Genomic DNA, 17,679 nt, shown 5'->3' on the forward strand with positions numbered 1-17,679 from the left:
GCATTAATTATTTCATTTGTTATTCCAAAACAAAAAAAGAACAAAATGCATGCATAAAAAAAAAGTTCAAAAGTGTTCACTTGATTTTTATATGCTACTTCTTTTATAAACTTTTTTTTTTTTTTTTTTGGCTTAGAGAAGCACGAGTAACCAATTCTTTATATTTAAATGCTCCTTTGAGATATTTTCTTTATCCCTTTAACAGTCTTCTTTCTTGTCCTACCCAAATTTTAATTAAATAGCAAGCAAAAATGAAGAAATGCTAACAAGCAATGTACTATCCAGAGACTACAGTTTAGTCCTTAAGTTTAGTACCAGTTGAGACTGATCAGTCTGGAATTGTCAACAACTGAGCTAGAGGCAGATAAGAAAGGCAGATGTCCTCCCACTGAAACTGAGATTACCTTCAAACTGGAAGACAAAGCTAGTTTACCAAACCAGTGAATGTTTGCAAACAATGGAGCAAACAACTAGAATGCCACTCAAATTAAACTTTTAAAATATTAAAACGCCTTGTTTTATGAATTTAATGGTAGCATTAATTTGTGTTTATTACAATCAGCAAATTGGCTGATAACAGTGTTGAAGATATTCAGTAGAAACTGGAAGTACTATAATTTTTTATGTCTAAATTTGCTAACTATTTTTCATAATAAATTTGCTTACTACAGTAAAACCTCTTCGAGCTGCTACCCCTACATTTTGTGAAAATTTCCACCCTGGCCCTCGCCTCACCACAAAAATTTAAACATGAAAAATATCAGGGCACTCTCTAAACAAAAGGCTGAAGGTAAAAATAATATTTAAAAAAAAAGGAAATAAAACAACAGTTGCCAGTTTATTTTGATCATAGACTAGATACTACCGTAATGCATTGCAGGGTTTAAAATGGGGATGTGTCATTCATGAACAAACGAGTTAAAATGAATGAATACTTAAAATGAACGGATCTGTTTGTTCACCTAAAAAATGAACACCCATTCTTTTGCAGCTTGGAACATTGTATTGATGCACTTGTGAGAAAATCTCTCTTTTTTTTTCTTTGAGTTACATTCATCTTCAAATTTTCAACTCTTAATCAATCTCAAATTTCCTTTTTCTCAATGCAGTACAGTCGACTCCCGCTACAACGCGATCCGACTTACGCAAAATAGCTATAACGCGAATTTTTCCCGAGTAAGGAATTTCAGAGCTAACGCAAGTTTTTCGCCCACAAATGAATTTTTATTGGAAGGAAGTATTAGCTTCGTTATTGTCTACTAAATATTGATTTCGTGAATGTTATTACATCCCTTTGAGCATCATTGACAGCCATACTTCCCACACCAAACTAGTCTAGGCATCGTTGAGTTAGTGCAAATAACCACTCAGCATCTTTCTTTTTTTTTTTTCATTCTAAATATTAAAGTTGGTGAAATACAATGGCACCTTGGTGGCACTTTCATCTAAAGTTTGTGACGATGGGAAAAAAAGAAAGTTTCTCACATAAAAAAAGGCTAAGATTCTCGATAACTACTACAAATTGTCAACAGTAGCACGACAATAAGTATGAGTGAATCTTCAATGCGCAATTAAAAGTCAAAACAAAAAAATATCCATAAAAGTTTAGAACTTGGTTTCAATATTGAAGCTTCCAGAGCAGTCTAGCAAAGTAAATATTATGAAAATGGAAGTTGCTCTTGTAATGTATATTAATAAAGAGATTAGGAAGAGGAGATGTTGCCACAAATTGAAACGTTATAAAAGAAAACGCGAAGCAACCGTGTTTAAAAATGTACTAGATAAGAATAACAATCTTATCACGGAGCATAAATCATCACCATTTTCATTTTTTAATTCTTAAATAGTGTTACTGTACTTACTGTACAGTACTGTTATAGTGCATCAATTTAGTATTACTACATGCTACACGTACCATGTTGTGTTACCTCCGTGTATCTTTCCCTCTTATTGGTCATTCATTTTGCGCATCTTAAAGTATTTCATGTTGAATAAAACATTTCATTTTTTAAATACAGTAAATGCTCAGTTCATAAGCAAAAAACTACAGTATATAGTTGAGGAATGCTTTAGAGCAGTTTGAGGGTTTTTACAAGTGTCTAAAAGAATTTGGTATGCTTTAAAATATTTGTATGCAGATATTTTTCCACAACGCGAAATTTCGACTTACGCAAGGAGTCTTGGAACGCATCCCTCGAGTAAGTCGGGACTTGACTGTACAATATATTCATTTCAAACCTTTTTACCTTCTGCTTTAATCACAATTTTTCTTTAACCATTGCAGTTTATTTGCAATTTTCCAATGTATCCATTAGTAATGTTTTGAGTAACTTGTTTGCATAGGCGGATTTAGGCTGCGAATTCTGGGGGTGTGAGAATGCGGAAGTTTGGGGTAATATTTCCAGAACAAACAGGGGTTTAGGCCCTCCTTCGGAAAATTTACCTTAAAAATGCTGGTTTTTTAGTTGATTTTAGAGCAGATTTTATAGCACTACTTACTCAATTGATGTGCTAGAACTTGAAACAGTTTATATGATGGTTAAAGTACATTACAAAAGTCTTCTTTTTTGGCTTTATTAACCATTGTTAATTATAAGTGAAAGAAATTGTATTACATACCAATAAGTAAGAGTAAATATTTTTTCTATAATACTGCACCGAAAAATAAATAATTTAAGAAATGTGTTTATTTAAAGTTGAAATTATTATTATTATTTTTTTTTCAAATAGATAAAAATACTCTTATTCTTAACATGATGTTGATGTCAATTTTGCAACACTTGCTCAAAAATAAGTATGACAATATAAATATATTAACATGCCTTTTTTGTATAAAAATAATTAAAGGAACATAAAATATTACAAAGCTCAATACAAATAGTTTTTATTACAGTAATTGTAATATAATCAAACACATTTAAACCACACCCAGCGGTAGTTATTCTTCATAACAAAAGACTTTTGAAGAAATTATGTAGGGGAATGTAGGACACAGTAAAATATTTAAGGTAACTAACGTATGTCAAAATGATCGAGTTGAAAATTTGTTCTGAAAATTACAGATGAAATATTTTCTATTTGTTCATTAAACATATTTTTGATCAAATGAATGAGTAAATAAAAGAATGAATGAACAAATGAATAACTGACGAAACAATAAAATAAAATAAATACATAAATTAAGGTATGTACAAAAATATATATAAAAAATAAATAAATGAAATAAACAAATGAGCGAATGAAATAGTAAATGAATAAAAAAGTAATGAAATGAACTATTCACATTTGCCCCTCATGCATTTGACTCACTGTACAAAACATTTAAAATAAAACTGAACTTAAAATTAAATAAATAAATTCCTCCCCGAAAATTGGTAGGTCACAATTTTCAAAATCTTAATAACAAGAGCTTTATCATTTTAATTTTTGACTCAAAGCAAAAATGATTATCAATTTTTGAAAATTGCTTTTATTATTGTAATCATTGATTAGCGCTTAAAACAGAGTAAATATTTCACTTTGACCTTGCCCTACATTCTCTTAAATCAAGAATAACTTGAAAGATATTTAATAGTAACGTCAATAGGGATTGTAACAAGCCAACTTACTTTCGCCCATTTTTGGAGAGATATGTATTAGCCAGAGTCTCGTAGTCAAGTTTCTTTACTAAATCACTTTCTGAAAACAGAACAATTAAATCTGATAATCTTTCCTGGTTCATTGTAGAACGTAGATAGTTACTAATTCTCCGCATAACTGAAAAGGTTCTTTCACAAGTAGCACTATTAAAAGGTAATGTGAAAGCTATGCACATCATCCTGTACAAATTAGGATAAACTTCCTTTGAAATGCTTTCTGTCAAAGCTGGCACAATGGTCTTCAAAGAAGAATTTTGAAGATCTATGGAAGCATGTGTACAGTCACCCTGGATGGCCGATTTCGCAATATCCATTTCCGCTTTTAAAACTCTTACATTAATATTAGGTACTGGGTAGCTGTTTATAAAGAACATTCCATTTTCAGCATTAAGACGCAGAAATTGCTCGCTGGAAGTTGCTAATTTTAAACTATCCTCCGAAAATCTTCTGTTCATTTCTGCTAGCAGTATATCTAGAACTGGATAAAAAAAATTTCTGAGGAAAGAAGTTTTAACCACAGCACCTGGTGAGCCTTTTTCCTTATCGATAATCTCCTCCACAGTATCAGTGTGCATGCGACCAACAGGTGTCATAACAAAACAGTTGTCAAATCTGGTGGAAAGTATCCTCCGCCGTTTACTGCGCTGCTGAAGTATACTACTGTCATCATCACTCGGGATCGGAATTTGAATGTCATTTTCTTGTCCAAACTTTTGAACTTTATTCCAAGTTTCATCCCACTTCTCCTCGTTTCTCCAGCTCTCTAAAACTTTGATTGCCCCTTTAATAGATGAAGAGCACGACGCAATACTGTTTTCTTCTTTCTGTAAGGCTTTACTCAATACATTCAAGTATGTCAACGTCTCAGAGAAAACTAACAAGCAGACAATGAAATCTATCGATAAGATAGAAGCAAGTAAACCCTTTGCTTCTGGCGATCTCGAATGTCTCAAATCGGTTGCAAATATCTCCAAAACTGCAATAATAGCCTTAAACTTATCTTCAATAGTTGAAACGGCTGAAGCTCTACATGACCATCGCGTGTCAGACTGTTTCACTACAGCCCGAATATGGTCTTTCTTGTCATTTGCCTCAATTTTCAATTCTTTTTGTACATTAATAAAAAGAGCATTTGATTCGGGGTTTGAAAAAAAATTATATAAAGCTTGCATCGTATTGAAAAAGCTGCAAGACAAATCATTGCTATTGCAAGCAGCAACCAACACTAAGTTTAATTTATGTGCCATACAGTGTACGTACTTCGCAAGTGGATGGGATCTTTGAACAATGGCTTGCAGACCATTGTGAACTCCTGACATTACGGAAGCTCCATCGAATGATTGACCAATTAAAGTGGCAGTGATGCCGATATTCTTCAAACAGTCCAAAATAGTTTCAGATAAACTTCTCGCATCCCGAGAAAGTGAAACATCTTTCATTGAGATTAATCTTTCCTTGATTTTGTCTTGATAACGGTAGCGAATGCAAATACAAAGCTGTTGGGTTTTGTGTGATTTAGCCTCATCAACCATAAGAGCAAAGAATTCAGCAGAATTCACTTCATGAACAATTTGTCTCAAAACTTCCTCATAAACGATACGAATTAGTTCATTTTGCGTCTGCGAGCCAGTTAAATTGAAATAGTGTTGATATTTATTTTTGAAAATAGGATCGTATTTACAAGTTCACAAAGTTCTAAGAAATTTCCTTTGTTTGCCGATGTTTTTGATTCATCGTGGCCCCTCAAAGCCAACCCTTGACGGGCCAAGTACAGCAAAATATCAATTATTTTTTTAATGTATTCCTTTTTTTCCATAATTTGTTGTTTATGACTCTCTGATACTTGTGTCAAAACAGTTTCAGTAGGTAATTTGTAGTTTTTCCATTTTGACATGCAAAGTTTATGTGTTTCACATTCTGAGTGTTTATTTAATTTTTCTGTTGTTTTTCTCCAATTTTTCATGCCCTTTTTAGTGAAAGTATCCTCTTTTGCATGGCCACCTTTGCCAGTAGTTAAAAATATTCTACAGGCATAGCAAAATACGGCATCGTTTTTTACACTGTACTCTAACCATTCATGTTTTTCATAGAACATTTTATTGAAACACCTTTTAGTTCCAGCATTTATTGGAAACTGGAACAAAATAGGTCTATATGGGCCGGAAGCGATGTCGCCCAAATCAATGCTCTCTTCAACTAGTCTACATGTACTAGACTCCACTTCTTCCATGACTGTCTCGGTCTGACTGCAGAGTTCATTTGATGAATTTTTTTGCACATTTTCTTTACGATTTGCAAAAAAAGATCTTATGTCCCGACCACCAGTACTACCTCGCATCGGCTTGCTGAAACTCATGATGAATTGAGCTTACGAAACTTAAAACTACAATTTTACGAATTAGTAGAACACTACAGTAAATCTTGGACTGAACAACACGACTATAACAAAACACTATACTCAGCTGAACTAACCTGCAGTGTCAACTAAAAAACGAGTGCTGCAGGTCCATAAACTCGCTGCTCCTTTATTTTTTGCGACCTGTCACCATGAATGGAAAGGCGTAGGGGATCAGGAGTAGACAATAAGTGTTTCAGAAGAGCAAACTGGACACTGCACTGAAACCTGTTCCAACCTACGACCAATTTGAAAAATTCAGCCCCCCAAAAATGCAGTAAACCATAAGAGAGATAGCGAAAGAAAAGCCAATAAAACATTTTAGTTTGGAGCATCTGTCCTCTGTTGCTTACGAAGGTGGAAATAAACCAGAATAAGGGGGTAAAATCTATTTTTCTACGGATTTCAAAAGGATTCCTTTTCTACCCATCTGTTTTAGAGCCTCAGAAATGATACAAAAAGGAGGGCGTAGTTTTTGGCACCTTAGGGAAGTAAGGTGACAAGTATATCTTACGACAGGTCAAGCGCGAATTCGTCATTGCAGAAAGTTGATAAGGACTAACTAGTTTTCCAAAAGGATGTTCTCGAAATTTAGTTGTTGCTTGTGAATGGAACGGGGCATTCCTAGATTATTTTAGTTGTCAGACTTTAGTTTTAGCTCTCTTGAACAGGTGAAAAATAAATAAACATGTTGCACTCAGATCGCACTAATGTGAACAACATTAATAAATGAGTTTTGCAGCTAAAAGATGAAACTAGATTACAAATAAAAAATATTTTAGAAAAAAACAAAAAAAAACAAGGAATCCGAAGCAGAGAGAGAGAGAGAAAAATCTCGTCTCACATTTTAAAGCGACCTCTGGTTCTTAAATGGAAAATTAATGTTAGAAATATATTTGACAAAAGAAAAGTTTTAGTTTTTTTTTCCTCTATTTAAAAATATTTTTATCATAATATTATAAGTATAGTAAGCAGAACATAAATGTTTTTTTATTGGTGATATTATTATTTTTTGCATATTCGAAAACGGCCGATAAGGGCTACTAACCTCCGTTGACGACTATTTTTTTTATTTTTAGTAACGTAGAGTAGTCGCTTCAGAAAAGTTTCACTAATTCACTGCAATTCAAACAGATGTATATATATATATATATATATATATATATATATACATAAAGAAGGAAGGAGGGAATAATTATTTCAGTAGTTCACTAAATTAACTGGATCATTTTTTTGTGTTTGTAGTCAAAATACAAATTCCGAAAGTTTTCGAAAAAAATTGGTCCCCACTTACTATTTTAAAACATAATACAAATTGTTAAAAATTGGGACATTCAGTCGCATTACCAATATTCCTATACTATGCGTAATAAAATTTACTTTTCAGTTGAGAATAAGAAAATAAATAACAATATTGAACACCTCGCAGATCTGTATTTTGGTATCTATGTGGAATTATTTTCCCAATGCAAGTAAGTGAAATTCAATAAGTCTTAGATCCCCATACTTTTTCAGTTGAGAAAGTGGTCGCATGTAACCCCAAAACAAAGATCTGCAATTTATTTGCAAATTTGTTAGTTATTTCTTTTCCTTTATGAAGTAACTTTCATCAGAGGGCTGTGCACATCCAGTGCGAATTGATGTTCAACATGTAATTAATTTGGAATACATATGAATTACATAATAATACCCCCACCCCCCTCTTGTAGGTCGATTGAATGAAACTTACATTCATTTTTTAAGCAGATGTGTGAGGGGGGAAAAATACCTGTTCTACACCATCTTTTACAAACCAAGAATCCTCCTGTCGTTTTGACATTCCCCTTTGGAGGGCGTAGCTCATTCATCAATTTCTCGCTTGAATGGAGGGGCGGATAAATTACGGGAAATACCAACTCACTGCAGCTCACCACAAAGCAAAAGCGCGTGAGAGACAGGAGACTGAACTGTCGGCAGTCAATATTACACTAAACTGCTGATTTTTGGTTGGGGGGGGGGGTTAAAGTAAATTAACTTACATTGTAGCGGTGAAAAAAAATAATATCTTTCTTTTTTTTTTTATTTTTTAAACCAAACTGTTTCCTGATGAAATTTTTGCAAATACAACCAAAAATACTGGGGGTGCGGCGCACCCCCTGGCACCCCCGTAAATCCGCCTATGCTTGTTTGGGCTACTAACAAAATGTTTGGACTTTCCACTTCCTGTCCATGCACGTGATAAAATCCTTCTCACTTTTTATTCAAAGAATATTACTGATCTAATGAAACATTTCAAATGTACGTAAGTATGTTGTGTAGAGAGATCACCAGCAACTTTTTTAGATGAACAAAGTCATTCAAATGTACTTGTTGAATGCTGAACGGATCAAAAGAATGAACAATCCTCTGATGAAAAAGAACGACATTGCCCACCTCTACTTTAAAAGGCTTAAGGGTTGATTTAACATTGTGCTCAAAAGCAAAACATTTTGTGCAATGGAAAACTGGCCACTAAACAAACGTGGCTGGTTAGCGAAGTTTTAATGCATTTTCTTATGATTTAATTATATCTACGAATAACTTGAATAAATATAAATAACACAGGAATATTCTTTACTGAAGGCCTGTTATGTGAATCATATGCAAGTGCCCTGCTTCCAAGATTTCTAAAAAAGAAATATAAACAGCATTGAACATATTTTTGGATATGAGGCTTATATGAGTGAGGTTGATGCTCAGGTTTTACACCGAAAAATAAAACCCTCCCAGGAAAAACTATCGTTTTTATTGACTTAAAGTATATTTCAGGGTAGAATACCCCTCTAGGCAGGGTTGCTATTTTGTCCACTTTTTTGTAAAAAGTTCGGGACGCCGGAAGAAACTGGACAAAATGGACAAAACTGGACGAAATGGACAAAATGAAAAATAAACTGATTGTACATACATAAATTTATTGTTATGGTGTAATAATATTAGTATATTATTCTAATACATTTTCTATTATGAATTAATCATTTATTTAAAATAGAATCATCAGCTTTAGACAGGGGCGCAACCAGAAAATATTTTTAGGGGGGGGCACAATTTTTTTTTCACAACACTCTATCAGCATTCTCTCTCTCTCTCTCTCTTTACATCAATATATATTTATTATTATTATTAATATTATTTAGTAAAATTCCTTAAACATAAATCCCCAGGTAACTAAAAATTATTATTACAATGAACACGTGTGCAGGCGGCCAAGCAGGCATCTTTTTAGTTCCCCCCTGCATAGGCTTGCCAGACATCCCGGTTTGACCGGGACAGTCCTGGTTTTCAAGGAAAATCCCGGTGTCCCGGCTGGTTTACTTCAGGTCCCGGAAAAAGATAAATTTGATTAGATGACCAAAAAAGTCTAAAAAATATTAACTGTGAAGGATTATTTTGGATAATTACTTTGTCATTTGAAACTTAGACTTATAAAAGTAATATCAAATCAGCTTGTAAGGATTTTTACAACAACATTAAAACCAAAAAAGAATTTTCAAAAGAAGTCCTAGCGATTGAAAAATACATGTAAATATTGTTCAAGTTTTTATTCCTCATTCAAAATATTTCTTCTTACTAAAGTAACTAATAAATATTAACATGTAAAAAATAAAATGTTTAAATTTATCTGCTTGTGTCATTTATTATTACCCCTGGTTTAGGCTCATAATTAGTATTTATTCATGGCATTGAGAATGAATTACCCTCTAAAATATGCTAAGAACCAGATAGGAGTGTGTTCCCTTAAGGGATGTTTGTGATCCGAAATTTCTAAACATTTTGGGCTGACAACACATTTTAAAGCTGAAAAATTGCTTTAAAAAAAAAAAAAAAAAAAAAAAAAATGTTTCTTTTCAATAATTTCTGTTTGCATGTTGCAAAATTTTTTACAGGGGGGGGGGGGCCGAGTTTCTCAGTTTCTGAAAATTTCACATTGTCTTCAGAAAATTTTACATGAGTCCATTATTACCCCCTGGTTTCCTTTTGAATACTCGCAACGGGAGGGGGGGGGGTATTCCGGTGTCCTGGTTGGACATTTCAGAAATCTGGCAAGCCTACCCCTGCAGCATAGTAACATTTTCACCCGTCGTCAATCGGGAGTGTTTCCGAGAAAAACGAAAGTGGTGGTGAATTTGTTTTTCGAAGTTTTTCTCCTTAGATTTACTGCTTATCCATCAACTGTCACACAGAAGAAGATACGATCTTGTAATCACTGACGTTTCAAATGAGTTCCTAATAACTGCAGAAAAAATAATTGTTGAAAAGGAGAGAGGGGGAAGTTTTAAATGACCTCTCGTCGTCCCTGTTTACTTTGGAACCACTTCGCTTTCTTCGCGTTCATCTTCGTTTGAATAATAAAAAAAGAGCATTTTTGAAAATTGTTCAAATTAGTGTACGGGAGGGGGGGGTCTCGGGCCCTGTGGGCCCCCCTCTAGTTGCGCCCCTGGTATTAGAATTTCATAAATCTAAAAAAAAAATAATTACACATTGATGCAGCTAATTTTAGATCATAATTTACTTAAAAGTAATAAAATTTAACAATGTGAATATGCTATTGGGCGTGATTAGACTTATTATATACAGTAGTAGAAAATAACCTCAATGGGAAAGTCAAATGAAATATTTAGAGACATACATACAAAACAAAGATTTATAAATAAAAAATATTTTATAACTGTTATATTTTCGATTTTTTATTGATGTCACCCCATAGTAAAATAATTATGTACTCGCATATTTTATGGATATGTTAATGTCATACAAATTAAGAAAAATTACTACTTTAGTAGGTTTGTGGGTACTCAGAACAATGTACCGGAAGAGGCTACAATAGGCAATAGGGTAGATAGCTTTAAAAGGAAAATTAATCTTCATTGGGGACTAATAAATTGACTAGGAACAGCCTAGTCAGAGCCTGTTGCTGATCATCACATTTGTATTTGCATTGCTAGAACAGATTTCACTTCATGCCAACATTTCTTTTATTAATATCAAGTAGTGTTTTTCTTTTCCTTTCTTTCTTTTTTTTTTTTTTTTAAATATGGTTTTTAATGTTTTGAAACTCCAACCTTTAAAAAAAAATTTATTTCTACTTTTTAATTTTATAAATGCCCTTATTATGGGCAATGAACCTCCACATCACAGATAAACATCATAAATTTACAGCTGATGTGCTTGTTTTATAAATGCTATTACATGCATTATAATTTATTTTAACACTCATTTGATTTATTAACACACTTACATAAACTTCAACTGATCTTAATTTTTCTTATTTTCACTTTAAAATATTTACCATGAATTGTTTACATACATATTTATGTATGCTATTTTTATATTAAAATATTACTTGAATAGGAAAAATCTATATAATTATTTATTATTTTCAAACTTCAAATTTTTAACACAAAACTTTCAGTTTACTGATGAAATGGATAAAATGACATTTTGTCCGGGACGGTTTTTTCCGGCAGTTTTTTCTGGGGTGGACAAAATAGGACAACCCTGCCTCTAGGTCTCCCTCCTGGCTACTAATGTTAATGCTTTTGAACTTTACACTTCTCTAGCGCTTCAGAAGAATGTTAATATAATGCTCCTTTCCTCTTCAAATTAAAATACAAAACAGTGGAGCACAGCCCCCAGAGGACAAGGCCTAATGTGCCCATCTCAGTTTTCCTGACCAAGGGCTATGGGGTGCAAGCAGATGTTCCGGTTAGCTGGTCAGCCAAATTCGGAACCTCAAGTTTTAGTTCCCAAGCACTCTTGATACTCATTTTACTGACCTACTGAAGGAATGAATGGCTGTCAACCATGCTCAACCTGGGAATCAAACACAGGTTCGAGGCGTGGGAGCTCACTGAGCCACTAATCTTCTCAAATCAAAATAATGATTTAAGATCTTAATAAAAATTTAAAAACTGGAGCGTGAGGGGGGGGGGGAAGCTATCATTACAAAGTGGTGGGGCATGGGGAGAAAACAATGGCCATATTTAGATTCAAGAAGTCATTTTGCATAAGAATTACCAAGAACAGCGTCAGAAGCATTTTTCATGCCACACAGTGTAGTTTCAACTATTTGGAAACTGTGACAAGCACTTACTAGAGGCTCAGTATTTTTTATTAACTGTACAACTTTAACACTTTCATCATCCTCATCAACTTCAAAAGGCACATCGGGTAAAGCTGGAAGGAAGTCTTTCCTAGCCACCTGGTCATGTGTTTGAAAGAGAGCCTAAAGTAAAAAAAAAATAATAATGAAATTACAAAACACAGAAAGATATCGAGGCAAAGGTTTTGCAATTGGATTATAATGAAGGAAATACAAAAAATGGTCAAGTTGAAGAAAAAGGGGATATGTTTGTTTAAAATAAAAAAACTTGGTCTACAAATGACATTTATCTAATATAAAGAAACCTAAATCACAAAACTTCGTTTTGAAAAATGTATAAATTCTGACAACTAGGTGCTCTTATCTGGTAGGTGAATGAAACTGATGTTGCGATTAATATTCTCAAAAGTAGTACAGAGGACGTCGGTTAATTGAATCAGTGGTTCATTGAATCAATTGCTTCAATGAATCAAATTGTCAAAAACAGAACCATAGCTGATTTATGTTTATGGAATTAAAACTTTAGAACTGGGTTGGGTTTTGGACTGTCCAACACTGGTTAGGGACAGGACAAGTGGTTTTTGCCATCCAAAACTGTCTAAAACTCTCTAAAAGTGTCTGAAAGTGTCTTAAATTGCCCAAAAGTATGCTAACGCTAAAGCAGTGTAATCTAATCAATTTGTATTTACTGCAATATTTGTAATGCAGAAATATAAATATAATTAATCATTAATAGAATTCACTTAAACTTCTTCTCTTAAGTATATGAATTTATAACTAAGTCATCTAGAGGTTTTTATTTTCTTGCTTTCCTTTCTTTTTTAAAATATTTTTGCTTTTAATTTCAGCTTTACATCAATATAAGCCTGGTTATTGGTACATGAATAAAAGAAAACATTTCTAATAGATGGCCAAATACAAAAAAGCATAAAAAATGTTTAGAATAACACAGAAAGAAAATTATATTTTAACAAAAAGCAGAAATGGAAATTCTAATCTTTGTTGCTTTCTTAAAAAAGATTATTCTATCCACCCAAGACTAATATGACCTATTAGAGTTATATTTACATCAAATTTAAAATCAAACAAATCATAATTTATTACCTTCAAATGGGGCTTCAAAAGCAATTTAGTTAATTCAATGGCTTCTGGAGATCTAGCAAGCGTTAATAACTCATTTACCTAAAAGAATAAATCATATTCAGGCAACACTGCTCAAAACATTTCTAACAAAACACATTGACACCTCTAAAATAAACACCTTTCATTCAAGCAACCAGAAATAGTAGAGTTAGAAAATGCTGTCCATAGACAGTCACCATCAGATCTTATTGCTGGTGAGCATTATCAAAGCCACAATTTTTATCTGTAATCATTACAATTTTTCTTTCTTGTAAACAAAATATTTCCTAAGAATATGAACCTATTTGTGATCAAAAAAAGTTGACAATTGCGTGTTTTTGAGGTGTCTGATTACAATGTCATGCTTTTCTACCATTTTTTTCACATTTCTTGCATTAAAAAAATATTTTTATTAATAATATCATCCCAGAGCTAGGTTCATATAGAATGGATTTGAATAAAGAATATTTACACAAATTTTCAAAATGATTGGTCAATAACTCTTTGAGCTAGAATGCCCACCAGTTGAAAAAAAGTTGTCTCGGGAAAAACGCATTTGAAAAAAACTGCTGTGAAGGTTCACGAATCTCCAAAGTCACTTAAGTGCTCAAAGCATTGAAACTAATCGGAATTTTTCACTGAAATTTTGGCAATATATTCTTGGATAGTTTTACGAAAATTTTATGACATTAAAAAAAAAGTATATTGTGTATTTGACCGGTTTAAACTGGTTTTCTCCCCTTGGGTAACCCAAAGAATATTCATAAAAAAAGAAATGGTAATCAGGGAGAAGTAATAAAGATATGCTTATTACAGCCACCCTATTCTACTGATAATCAGGAGTTTACTGTATTATAAATGATAGACAAATTGTGATGTTGTGAAGTACAAGGGGGGGGGGGGAGTTTTTAAACATTTATAAATTATATCTTTCTACTTTAAAGCTGCACCATTTTTATTAAGATCATTTACAGATCATTTCGGAAGTAACTCAAAGTGACCCTAAATGAAAGGATAATTTTGCTCCACCAAGCAAAGAATTCATTTTAAATGCATTGAATAGCTATGATTCCTTAATTTTTAATAACTATAGAATACCTTAGAAGTTTTTCTTTGAGTTTACACCAAGAAACACAATACAACTAATAAAATACAAGTTGGCCAGTTTTAAGTACACATGTTGCTCAAAGTTGCTCAGAATGGTATCAAAAACACAATTAGTATGGTTTTAGAAAGAAAAAAAAGATACAACTGCCAGAACAGCATTATTGGGTAAAGGTTAATAAACAAGAAGCAAAAACACATGAAAAGAAAAACTTCTTGAAATACAACTTACATCTTTGGCAAGCCTGCATACATCTTGATAAGAAGGCTGTACATTTTGATTGTTAATTTTATTATGAACCTATAAGAGAATAAATAACAGTTACTTTTATTCCGTGTTCTGGTTTTTGCAAAAGTCCAAAAACATTAGCAAACAAAAACAGCATCCAATTAAAAACGTTTTATTTAGATACAAACATGGGTGTAGCCAGAGAGGGGCAGGGATGAGCAACTGGCCCTCCCTAGAATAGAACCTCTGACTTGCACTCTCTTTCTAAATGTCAGCAAAGATAGCTTCTTAAAATTGGAATTTTATGGCTTCTATTTCGAAAAAATCCTGGGAGAGAGCCACATAACCACTTTTTCTGCCCTTATCTGACCAAAAATAGTGTAATATGCTTTTTTTTTTGGCGGGAGAGGGGTGGGGGCACTATAATTTCAAGAAATTCCGAGGCTTGTACAAGTGGGGAGACGAAGCAACTAAAAACCACTATCCAGTTGTGTCTATGCTCGCAACTCCCTAATGAGAATCCTGGTTATGTCCATGGGTACAGATATCTCCTTTTAAACCAATAATGTACCTCTGGGTACGTAAAGTTATGTACCTACTAAAATATTATTCACATATACTCCGCATGTCCTGATATTGTAAGTTCGCATACAAAATATATGACTGGGTTGATGCATAGCAAGTTGACTAGCATTGTGGTACTAAATGTTGAAAAATTATATTTTGCATTCATGATTTTCGAACAAGTGGATGATTTAAGAAGAGAGTACTTGATTTCAAAAGTTCTCTTCACTTTCAACAGCTTACATTGTGTTATATCAATTGAATTCTTAACCCTTTGACGGTCCTGGGTCATGAGTAAGATGTGTGAAATTCTTCCCCATAAAAATTTTTCTTGGAGCAACTTGCCATGTAAGTCAAGGGCCCTACCTTCTATCAATGCCAAGCTACTGCCTTGTGCCTCTGACTGTTTGACAATGAACATTTAGTATCAAAAAAATATGTGTAAAATGCTTTTGAAACATGCTCCCTAGGGCATGATAAGACGTTCAAAACCATCAGAGTTAAATTACATTTTACACGGTTAATTACCCTTTTGCTTCCTCACCATTTTCTTATGATCAACACTTGCTTATTCTTTAAGTACTATGAATACTGAAATAAATGAAGCGGTAGATTTACAGGTTTGGAGGCCTGTCACAATGAATTTTGGGGGGCTTCATTATCTGTCACAGAACTATGTAAAACATTAATCATGTGCCTTTTCGTGTCTCCTTTGGGGCCCCTGTGGTCCTAGGGCTCCCAACAACTGCGACACTTGGGACATTGTAAATCCACCACTGCATGCAAACAATATTTATGTATTAATACACATCTGATATTACAGTTACATGTTGGAAGCTGCAGAGAAAATTCGTCAAAAAAGATGTAAAGGGTATATCGAGACAGTTTGATGAATGATGGTGGTAGTTTTGAATGATATCAAAAGTTCAAAGATTGCCAAACTAATTCTCAAGTAGAAGGGGATCAAAGACAAATGTCTGTCACTACAGACAACCTTGTTCAAAGAGTTTACCAGTGGTTAAGAAGTATCGAAAAATCAACACAAGTGAATTATTGATGAAAGAAGTGACAAACTCTCAAAATTACCAGGAGCTCAAAGAAACCGACACAACTCTTTTCAAATCATTGGTGGCAACATTTTATGAACAGGGTATTTCAAAGTTTCTTTACAGTTATAATAAATGCCTCAATTGCCAGTGACTACATAGAGAAGTAGCCTATACTCTACTCAGGGTTCGCTGACAGGGCAGTAACCAGAAAATAATTTCGGGAAGAGTTTAAAAACTTTCATGCGACTTTGCGCTATTTGTGCTAATGTTCAAGTCATCGGATTATCTATTATGAAAGCGTTTTATGCAAATAATATACATATGAAAAACATTTGAGTTTTGGAACAATATTTTTTGTAAATAAATGAAAAAAAAAAAACATTTAAATGTCAAAAGGAACTTTTCGGGGCAGGGGGGGGGGGAACCCTAAGAGCTTTCCCTGTATACGGCCCTGTTCGCTGATATATATCAGTCGATATATATATTAATATATATATCACGATATATATCCGATACCTATTTTGAAAATATCTTGATATTTCTGATATTTTTATTTTCAACTATGGCAGTTTCAATATAAAAATTATATTAATCATAGTAACATTGTTCGTTTATTGTTACTATACATTTATGATATATTAATGCATCACTAATATAATAAAGTAATATATAATATTCCTTTTTATTTTATTAATTTTTGAATTATTATTTTATTGAATTTAGTTTGTGCTCGTGGAAAATATCAGATATATATTAACATATCCAATATATATTAAAATATCAGATATTTTTTCAAACCCTGCTTGTACCTTTGGGTAATAAAACTATTTTTTTTTCTTTCTTCTTTATATTCAAGTGCATTTCTTTTATAGCATATTGAAAGGTGGGGGGGGGGGGGGAACACCAGTCCTTGTACGTTTGGAGCGTAAACATTAAAAGAATACTAAAATACTGTCAAAATAATTCACCCTAATTGTTGATTTATGTGCTTTCAAACACTTAATCAGTTTTGTTCAGGGGAAAGAAAATGAAACATATGATTCATTTCATTTCTTAGTGAAAATAAAGGTAAATAATGAAAAAAAAAAAATTCATACAACAAATTGATTTTGTGCACCTGTTTCAAACAACTAATTTCTAAAAAATGAAAAAAAAAATGTACACTTACTGTGATTAATGACTGTAAATTTCTGTTTTGTAGTAATTGTGATAAAAACAGGTGATCTTCAACAGGTGTATCAACTTTTTCACATACTTGATCTAGAGAGTCTAACAAATTTTGCAAAGCTGTAAAAAAAAAAAAAAAATAAAATAACCGACATAAACATTTAATATAAGCTTGAAATTAACTTTCCTAACCTTCAAATATATATCAAATTAATATAATATACAAATGAATAAAACAAAATAGAGTAAAACCTGTCTACAACGATACTGTTGGGACCAAAAAAAAATATCGT

At 32.8% G+C, this 17,679-nt stretch overlaps 1 protein-coding gene across 1 annotated transcript in view; it reads right to left on the reverse strand.

The window, feature by feature from the left end:
- The window catches only part of LOC129226156 (MAGUK p55 subfamily member 7-like), a 48,545-nt gene that overhangs the window by 24,815 nt on the left and 6,051 nt on the right, over nucleotides 1-17,679 (reverse strand). The window contains exons 2-5 of the mRNA XM_054860756.1: nucleotides 17,388-17,506; nucleotides 14,610-14,678; nucleotides 13,256-13,333; nucleotides 12,143-12,274 (exon numbers count right to left, since the gene is read on the reverse strand). Coding sequence (XP_054716731.1) covers nucleotides 12,143-12,274; nucleotides 13,256-13,333; nucleotides 14,610-14,678; nucleotides 17,388-17,506 — 398 coding nt within the window. The remainder of the gene's footprint in view (nucleotides 1-12,142; nucleotides 12,275-13,255; nucleotides 13,334-14,609; nucleotides 14,679-17,387; nucleotides 17,507-17,679) is intronic.

The sequence above is a fragment of the Uloborus diversus genome, chromosome 7 (genome assembly GCF_026930045.1).
Source record: "Uloborus diversus isolate 005 chromosome 7, Udiv.v.3.1, whole genome shotgun sequence".
Lineage (NCBI taxonomy): Eukaryota > Metazoa > Arthropoda > Arachnida > Araneae > Uloboridae > Uloborus > Uloborus diversus.